The sequence below is a fragment of the Scyliorhinus canicula genome, chromosome 20 (genome assembly GCF_902713615.1).
Source record: "Scyliorhinus canicula chromosome 20, sScyCan1.1, whole genome shotgun sequence".
NCBI lineage: Eukaryota > Metazoa > Chordata > Chondrichthyes > Carcharhiniformes > Scyliorhinidae > Scyliorhinus > Scyliorhinus canicula.
Genome location: NC_052165.1, coordinates 11,426,845 through 11,435,747, shown reverse-complemented (window position 1 = coordinate 11,435,747; position 8,903 = coordinate 11,426,845). Strand labels below are relative to the sequence as shown.

General features: G+C 48.5%; 1 protein-coding gene across 1 annotated transcript in view; it reads right to left on the bottom strand.

Annotated features, from left to right (window-relative positions):
- The window catches only part of LOC119955280 (caveolin-2-like), an 11,896-nt gene extending 8,108 nt beyond the window's left edge, over positions 1–3,788 (bottom strand). The window contains exon 1 of the mRNA XM_038781353.1: positions 3,698–3,788. Within this exon, the coding sequence (XP_038637281.1) occupies positions 3,698–3,788 (91 nt within the window). The remainder of the gene's footprint in view (positions 1–3,697) is intronic.
- Positions 3,789–8,903: the final 5,115 nt, after the last annotated feature.

Sequence of the window (8,903 nt, the reverse complement as noted above, 5' to 3'; positions counted from 1 at the left end):
GCCCCTCCCTCCGCCGGTACAGTCTGCCCCCCCCCCGTACAGTCTGCCCCCCCCCGGTACAGTCTCCCCCCCCCCCCTCCCCCCCGTACAGTCCGCCCACCCCCCCCCCCCCCGGTACAGTCTGCCCCCCCCCTCCCCCGGTACAGTCTGCACACCCCCCCCACAGTCCGCCCCCCCGTACAGTCTGCCCCCCCCCCCGGTACTGTCCGCCCCCCCCCCCCCGTACAGTCTGCCCCCCCTCCCGTACAGTACGGGCTCGATGGGCCGGGCTGCCTGACAGCCCCGTCGCAGCCACAGGGAGCTGTCAACTCAGCCAAGCCCCATGTGGCCTATTTTGGAATCAGAGAATCACAGTCTACAGCGCAGAAGGAGGCTATTTGGCCCATCCAGTCTGCACCAACCCTATTTAATCCAACACTTCCACCCTATCCCCACCTAACCTTTTGCACACTAAGGGGCAATTTATCATTGCCAATCCACCTAACCTGCAACCGGAGGACCCGGAGGAAACCCACGCACACAGGGGGAGAAAGTACAGACTCCGCACAGTCACCCGAGGCAGGAATTGAACCCGGGACATTGGAGATGTGAGGGTGCTAATCACTGTGCCACCGTGCAGCAAACGAGCGAGCACTGTCTCCACCGCTCCCCCCTCCCCCACGCCTCCTCCCCCGCAAATCATACACACGCTGCACCTTGGAGAGATCTGGCTGGGCGGAGGGTCAGTAACTGGGGGGGGGGGGGGGGGGGTACAAGTGCAAATCCACTGACACTATAAGCAAGCTGCCCCCCTTTTCTGAGCCTGCGACTTTCAGCCTATTAAATTCTGCAGCTTCAGTCAGCCGATTATGGAGACGCAGCAAATTGTTTCCCACTGGTTGGCACAGGCATTCCTTCTGACACCCCAAATCCAAATCACAACCAACGCAAACCCTTTTTTTTCTTGGGGACTTGACAGACCTGGGACGAAATGTAAAATGGCGGTGCTGGACTATCAACTACGATGATACGAGAGTAGAGTGTACTCGAGGCTTTATTAAACAGAGATGTGTAGCCTTCCGGAGCTGCTGCCGAAATGGCTGCAGCTCGGTGAGCACACACATTTATACTCCGCCTACTGGGCGGAGTTAGCAGGCAGGGATCTACCCCCGTACCTGTAGTACAGGAGCCTTACCGTATTACACCTCATGTGTGATATATGTACAATAGTGGTGATTACCACAGGCGGCTCAGCGGTTAGCGCAGCTCCAGGGTCCCGGGTTCGATTCCCGGCTTGGGTGACTGTCTGTGCGGAGTCTGCACTTTCTCCCCGTGTCTGCGTTGGTTTCCTCCGGATGCTCTGGTTTCCTCCCACAGTCCAAAGATGTGCAGGTTAGGTGGACTGGCCATGATAAATTGCCCCTCAGTGTCTAAAAGGTTAGATCAGGTTGCGGGGATAGGGTGGAGGCATGGGGTTAAGTAGAGTGCTCTTTCCAGAGGTCGGTGCAGACTCGATGGGCTGAATGATCTCTTTCTGCACTGTAAATTCTCTGAGTCAATGATTCTAAACTGCAAATGGCATCGATTCTTCATTGCAGTTCTTATCTTCACAATGCTTTTTTTTTGGCGACTCCTTCATGGGCAGTGGGCGCCGTTGGCGTGGCTGGCATTTATTGCCTCTGTGAAGGTTGAGGTCAGCTGTGGCGTTGAATCACCGCGGTCTGTGTGGTGAGGTACTCTGGCAGAGCTGTGAGGGAATTCCAGCAATATAGACCCAGTGAGGTTGAGGGAGCGACTGTATCATTCCAAGCCACGCGGAGGAGAGCTTGCGGGTGGTGGCATTCCCGTGTACCTGTTGCCTTGGTGGGTATGTTTGGGTGGGGTAAGGATGCTATTGAGGAGGCCTTTGTGAATTTCTACAGTGCACAGGTAGATGGTGCACACCGTCTGATGACGATGGCAGACCGAGTGGGCTGCTTTGCTGTGAATGGTTTCAGGGCTGGAGTGCTCCGTCCATTCGCTGGTGGTGGGAATTTCTGGCCCCAGCGGCAGCTCCCTCCCTCCCTCACTTGGGTTTCCCGGTGGCATGGATTGGCTTGTATGGGAATTTCCATTGATAGCAGCGGGAACAGAGAATCTTGCCGTCAGTGAGCGGCGCACCATCAAGAAAAAAGTGGCTGTGTGACCGGAGAATCCCGCCCCAGGCTTCTTGTGGGTTGCTGCAGCTGCACTTGTCCAAGAAAGGGGAGAGCATTCCAACTCACTCCTAACTTGTGCCTTGTAGTTATGGGCGGACTTTAGGGAGTCAGGAAGTGAGTTATTCGCCACAGAATGTCCAGCTTCTGCCCTGCTCTTGTCGCCACAATATTTATATGCTTTGTCCAGTTCAGTTTCTAGTCAACTCTGGGTGATGCCTAGAATGTTACTGATGGGTATTTGATTTCTCTCCTGTTGGAGATGGTGATTGCCTGTCACTTGTGTGGCACAAATGTTACTTGCCACTTATGTCTTGTGAGAGTCCCTTTAAGAAGGGTTTTGTTTGACCACGTGACTTGTAGCACGGCTTCAGTGATGCCATTTGTGGGTGGAGTTGGGCTGTGGCTGTCAGGTGAGTGGGAGTTTAGTGTTTGGGTCTCGGTTTGTTGCTTTGGACTGCAGAAGAGAAGCAGTGGGCGGGATTCTCTAATAATGGGGCTATATCCTCACTCCAGCGATATGGGGCCCTGCCCTTCCGGTCGTGAGTCCGCGCATGGCGTTGAGTTTTGGCGTCAATGCCCATTCTCTACCCCCGCGCCGATCGCGATTTTGGCGCGGAGGCTTGGAGAATCCGCCCAGTGTTTCCCCGTTTCCATTTTAAAGCTGTTCCAGGGAACTGAAAGCACATTGGGTGCGGCCAGCTGCCTTGGTAACTTTAAAGATAGAGTTGTTTTCCGGAAGGAGTTTTGAATCTGCTGGTTGGAAACTGGACAAGAATCTCCAGGAAAGGACCAGTCTCATTTAAGTGAGATTACAGTGTGCTGGGCCACACCATTGAAAGGGGTTTTCATTTATTGGATTTTGTATTGAATTGGAACAGCTACTAGGGGGGGTCATTAAGAGTTATATACATAGATTAATGTAGCTGTTGTGTTTTCTTTATGTTTGTAATTGATAACAAATTCTTGCTGTGTTTTATATATGTTAACTACATTCTTACAATAAACTTTAATTTGATAAAAGCCCCCAGGAAGTCTGATGAATCACACTTGAAGTGAAGGCTCTTGCGCTCATCCTAGCCAAATACAACATAAAGGTTAGAGGTCAGGTGAGCTTCATAATACACTGGAGTTTCTAAGCCCTGGCCTGTAACACTTATCAGCTCAATCCTGAATCTTTTCCTGATCACGTATCAGCCGGATCATTATCTGAAAAGTTGCAAATAAAACTCAACATTCATCAGTGAGCAACCCACCTCTGACCATATGATAGAGGGAATTGCATTGATTTAGCAGCTGGAAATGATTGGGCTTGTGACTGCGTCATGGGGAATTCCTGGAGATGTAGTGGGCTCCACCAAGGTCGGCCAATGTTCACTACTTTTTTTGCTGTGGGCAGTCTGCTCACTTCAATGCATGGAACCTTTCATGTTTTGTGCGATGGCTGTGCACATGCGTTATCATGAATGGGACAACTTGTGATCGGTCCGTGCAGGACCTTCTCGGTTACTCTGCGTCCATACACTTTGCCCTTGGCCACCAGTCGTCTTCCTTTGATCGAGGATTGACTGCAACCTGTGGAGAGATTTCCCCCTGATTCCCATTGACTTTCATTTCACCAGTCCATTTACTTTGATGCCACGCACGATCAAAAGTTACATTTATAATCAACGGCAGTCACTCTCATCTCACCTCTGGAATTCAACTGTTTCGGCCATGTTTAGACCAGGGCTCTAATGAAGTATGGAACTGAGTGAACTTGGTGCGACCCAAACTGAGTGTCAATGAGCAGGTTATTGCTGTGTAAGTGCTGCTTGACAGTGCTGTTGACAACGCCTTCCATCACTTTGTTGGTAACCAAGAGGAGAGCGAAGGGGCGGTAATTGGACACGTTAAACTGTTTTCCCTTTTGTGGACAGGACATAATTGGTGTCTTGTGAGTGTCCCTTTAAGAAAGGTTTTGTTTGACCACATGGCTTATTGCACGGCTTCAGTGACGTCATTTTGTGGGTGGAGCTGAGCCGTGGCTGTCAGGTGAGAGGGGTTCAGCCATTTCTTGCTATCGTATCGAGCAAATCAAATTAGCTGAAGACCGGCTTCTATTATGAATGATTGAGGAGGAGGCCAGGATGGATCGTTCACTTGGCCCTTTGGTGAAAGATAATTGGAAACAGTTCAAGTTCCACCTGCAAGTTCCCCTCCGAGCCACACACCAACCTGACTTGGAATGATATCTTTGTTTATTTACTGTCGTTGGGTCAAAATCCTGGAATTCCCTTCCTAACCACACTGTGGGTGTGCCTACACCACATGGATTGCAGCAGTTCAAGGAGGTAGCTCACTGTCACCTTCTCAAGGACAACTTGGGGTGGGCAATACAAATGCTGTCCTAGACAGCGACGCCCACACCCCGGAAGAGAATATTGAGAAAACCTCAGCCTAGTCTCTCACAGTTGCATGCTGGGCTGCCCCAGCATTGAGGAAGGGCCTGTGTATAGCTATTATTCTTTTTTCATGTGTTTTTTAAAAGAGGAGCCAGTCTGTGGGTTCAGCCAGGTTTCAAGAGCAACTATTTCAACCCAGCCCTGGTGGCTGCAAATGCAAAAGTCCGCGCTGGTTTTGACTGGCACCTTTTAAGAAGGCCAAAGTATTAATAACTCTGGGGCACTTGCCAAAGAGCAAACTTCTCGAGGAGAGAATGCAGGATATGTTAATGTTTAAACTAAATTAATCCTGTGAAAAATATATGGAATGTCTTAGTTGCAGGGTAAAGGTTAATCGATTCTACTTGAGCAATATTGTTTTGACCACAGATGTGGAACGCTGCAAAACACAGTGTTCCCTGAGAGGCATGGCAAAAACGAAATGCTTTTTCTGGCTTTGGTTTGACGGGAGGCCCTTTACGTCCAGTTGCAATACATAAGGGGTGTGAGATTCAAATGTGTAGTGCTGCCTTTAATGGCACTGCAGGGGCCTCAGGTAGCTTTTGCAGGATGCCCCCCCTCCCCCCCCCCCCCCCCCCCCCCCCCCCCCCCCCCACTTCCTACATGGTCCTTATGCTGTGAGGAGGAGGCACAAATGGGGAGAACTCTGCTTGTGTCAGAGCCCATGCGCTGATCCTGTCCTTTTGCCAGTAGACCAAATTTGGCAGCAAATTCTTAGACTATTCTGCAAGCAATAAGCGTTCTGCTGCAAAATAAGTCCCGCATTTCCAATATTTAAAGGATCAGGCATTCAACTTTTGAGAACATTTTCTGTTGCAATTTTCAATTGGAAATACTTTAGAGTGCCTTTGGAGGTGTTGTGGTGACTTCTTGACTATTCCAGGTGTGAGAGGGAAGGGTCGTAGGCCTGTCCGGTGGTACACAAAGGCTATACTGGTGGGAGGGAGCAGTGACAGTGGTTCTGGGTCGTCAACGACAGAGAGATGGAGAAAAGGTGGCAGAGAAGGCAAGACCTATGCCGTGCCCTCTACCAACCTGGTCCTGGATTCCTTCCGGAGGCCGCACTGCATGCCAGCCAATGCCCCCGGAATATTGGCGTGCAATGCCCATTGGTGTTCTCCTGTGTGCTGAACCATTGAGGTCTTCATGAGCCCTTTGCAGCTGAACTTATCTGTGACCTTGCCCTCTGGTGAGTTGGCAAATAAACAGCGGTTTACTCCTGACCCAGTTGCAGGACACTCAAGCCCACTGTTAGGACAAGACAATTAATTTCAATTCCGTAAAACTGTGAGGAAAGGACACGTCACCCCAGCAGTGATGATTCTGACCAATCTTTTATGTTAAAACAAACTTTAATTTAAACACAGAATTAGCCACATTAACATAAAAGAAAATAGCTTTACAATTATCCGTTAGACAGTTCTTAAACACAAGGAAAAACGTCAACTTACTATCTATACCTGCTACTAACTCCGAATGAGCAACACAATACAGTTCAATGCCATGTTAGGAATGGTTTAACAGACCTTCCAATTAAATACTAATTTTATATTAATTATTCAATAGAAGTCACTGATATATAAAGGGGTTACAGGTGACACTATTTATTTGTGTGTAAAGTGGGATCAAAGGAATAAAGGTGCTCTCGTGGAGAAGCCGAACTCTTGTCTCCTTTACTCAATCTGGGTCGTCAATGACAGAGAGATGGAGAATCCAGAAACGCAGTCCAGAAACTTAATCATGCCACTTACAAATAAAGTTAACAAACAGATTACTTACTTAGTTGTGCAGAGGCTTTTGGGGGGGGGGGGGGGGGAGAGACCCTTGCAAAAGCAGAACCAGTACATTTCTGCTCAGCCTAGCAGCATTTGGCAAAACTGCTGTTCAACGTGAAATCTTTCTGTTTTGTCAGACTCAAATCCCATGGCAAACTGCAAAACTACAGACAGACCTGGCTCCTCACATCAATTACATCATTGGTATCCCACTAAGATGGCACATGAGCTGCTTAGCTCAGACTTAATAAAACTCATAAATTGTCTACTCTCCAGGTAATCTCCAGCAATCATAACAATATCCCATCAGTCCTCTACATGTAAACAAGTAATGATTAGAATAAATTATGACCTCACCTTTTATGACTTCTTAATTACAACTTTAGTAGATACACAGTCTGGATACCTGAACCTAGGTTCTTTAAGAATATTACTGAAACAAATATATATCCTAAATCAGGCCTCAAAACCCTTACTGCAACAGATATAAAATACAACAGATTTATCAATTTCTTACATTCATCATACCGCCTAAATAACACGTGCTGGTCCTAACTCTCTATTTTATCCTCCAAGTGTAGTTAAATATCTGTGAGTACCGATCAAACCATGGGGCCTCTTCATCACTGGTCTGCTGTTGCTCTCTCCCTTTCTCCTTAAGCTGCTGTGGCTGTGCAGTTCTTGGTTGTCCAAAACAGCAATTCAGAAGGGGAAGGTTAGTGTGAGGGAAGGGGGTTGGTGTGGGAAGCAAGAGGTCCATGGTTGTGCGATAAGCAGCTTACTCATCATACCAAATAGCGAGATGGGAGAGAGTTGGGAATTGAGGGGCATAAGGTAGGAAAATATTGTCATCTTCAATATTCCTAGTGACACTGGGTGCCATAAGCTCGGTCACAGTCAACCCCATGATGTGGAGTGCCATCTCCAACAAAGAACTTAGGAGATGCAGGGGCACGTCCTTGGCTGGTTCTGTTCTTCTCTCGTCCATGTGCCACCTGGTCCTGCAAGAGAGAGAGGGCAGAAAGTGTTGAAAGATTGTGTTTGGGCGATGTGCCGGCCACAGCTGAATAGCTGGAGGTACGTGGAGACAAGGAGGGATGGGTGGTGCTTATAAGGTGTGGCACAGTAAGTGGCCTGAGAGATGTAGCCATGAGATGCCCTGCGAAGATGCATTCATTGACTTTGAGCAGTGCATGAAGTCATGAGACCTCTTGAGGTACTGCTGCCAGGCCCTTAGGCCCAGACTTGGGGAGCTGACGTCCCTGGCCATCTGCTTCCAATCCCCTCTGAATGTGGTCCTTGAGGGTCTTTGGCACACCCCAACGGAATCAGGAATCTCACCTTCAGCATTAACTCTTTTTTTTTTATAAATTTAGAATATCCAATTCTTTTTTTCCAATTAAGGGGCAATTTAACATGGCCAATCCACCTAACCTGCACATCTTTGGGTTGTGGGGGTGAAACCCACACAGACACGGGGAGAATGTGCAAACTCCTCACAGACAGTGACCCAGGGCCGGGATTCGAACCCGGGTCCTCAGCGCCGTAGGCAGCAATGCTAACCACTGTGCCACCGTGTCGCCCTCCTTCAGCATTAATGATGTCAGAACCACAACCATCACCCGAGAATCTTCTCTCCGCCATCGTTTAAATTGAAAATATTCTTCAGTGCTGCTTCCCTTTAAGAGAAACAATAAATCTTTAAGAAGAGCAGATTGACTGCATTGTGTTCTTAGCACTGCTGCAGGGGTCCCTTGTTATGCACAGAGGCAGCCGTAATGCAAGGCAGCAGTGGAGACCCACTCAGCCAGATGTCAAGTTATGATAGCCTTTTTTAAAATTAAATTGCGATTTCTTTTAACCCGGTGTAATTATTTTAAGTCTTTTAAATAAGTTAAATTACTCAAAACACAACAAATCTCTTTGGAACCCTCATAGGCCAGACGTGTGTAGCGTTCATAATCTAAATAAATTAAAATAAACACAGTGTATATAAAATGTTAATTGTAAAAAAAACAGTAATATTAGGATGGGTGAACATCGTCTGGTTTTAAGGAACGCCTGAAAGGAGGAAAGGTTTAGCGAGGGAATTCCAGAACTTAGAACTGAGGTGGCGAAAGGAAAATGGAGATCCCAGTCAGCTGGAATTGGTGGAGAATATTGGAAGTTTCTGGGGTATAGAAAGATGACAGAGATAGGGGATGGGATTCTCTGTCCCGCCGCACCCGTTTCTGGGATGGTGAGCCCCCGCCAGCAGCGGGACCCTCCGTCCCGGCAGCCGGGCCAATGGAGTGTGGACACCCCCCACACCGTCGTAGAGTCATAGCTGTTTACAGCATGGAAACAGGCCCTTCAGCCCTGCTTATCCATGCTTCCCAGTTTCCATCACTCAGCTAGTCAGCAAATCCATGGGCATGAGTGCGCGGCCGATCAAGGGAGGATCCCGCCGATGGAGAATCCAGCCCAGGGAGGGTTGAAGCTAGAAGGGGATTGAACACAAGGTTGAGAAT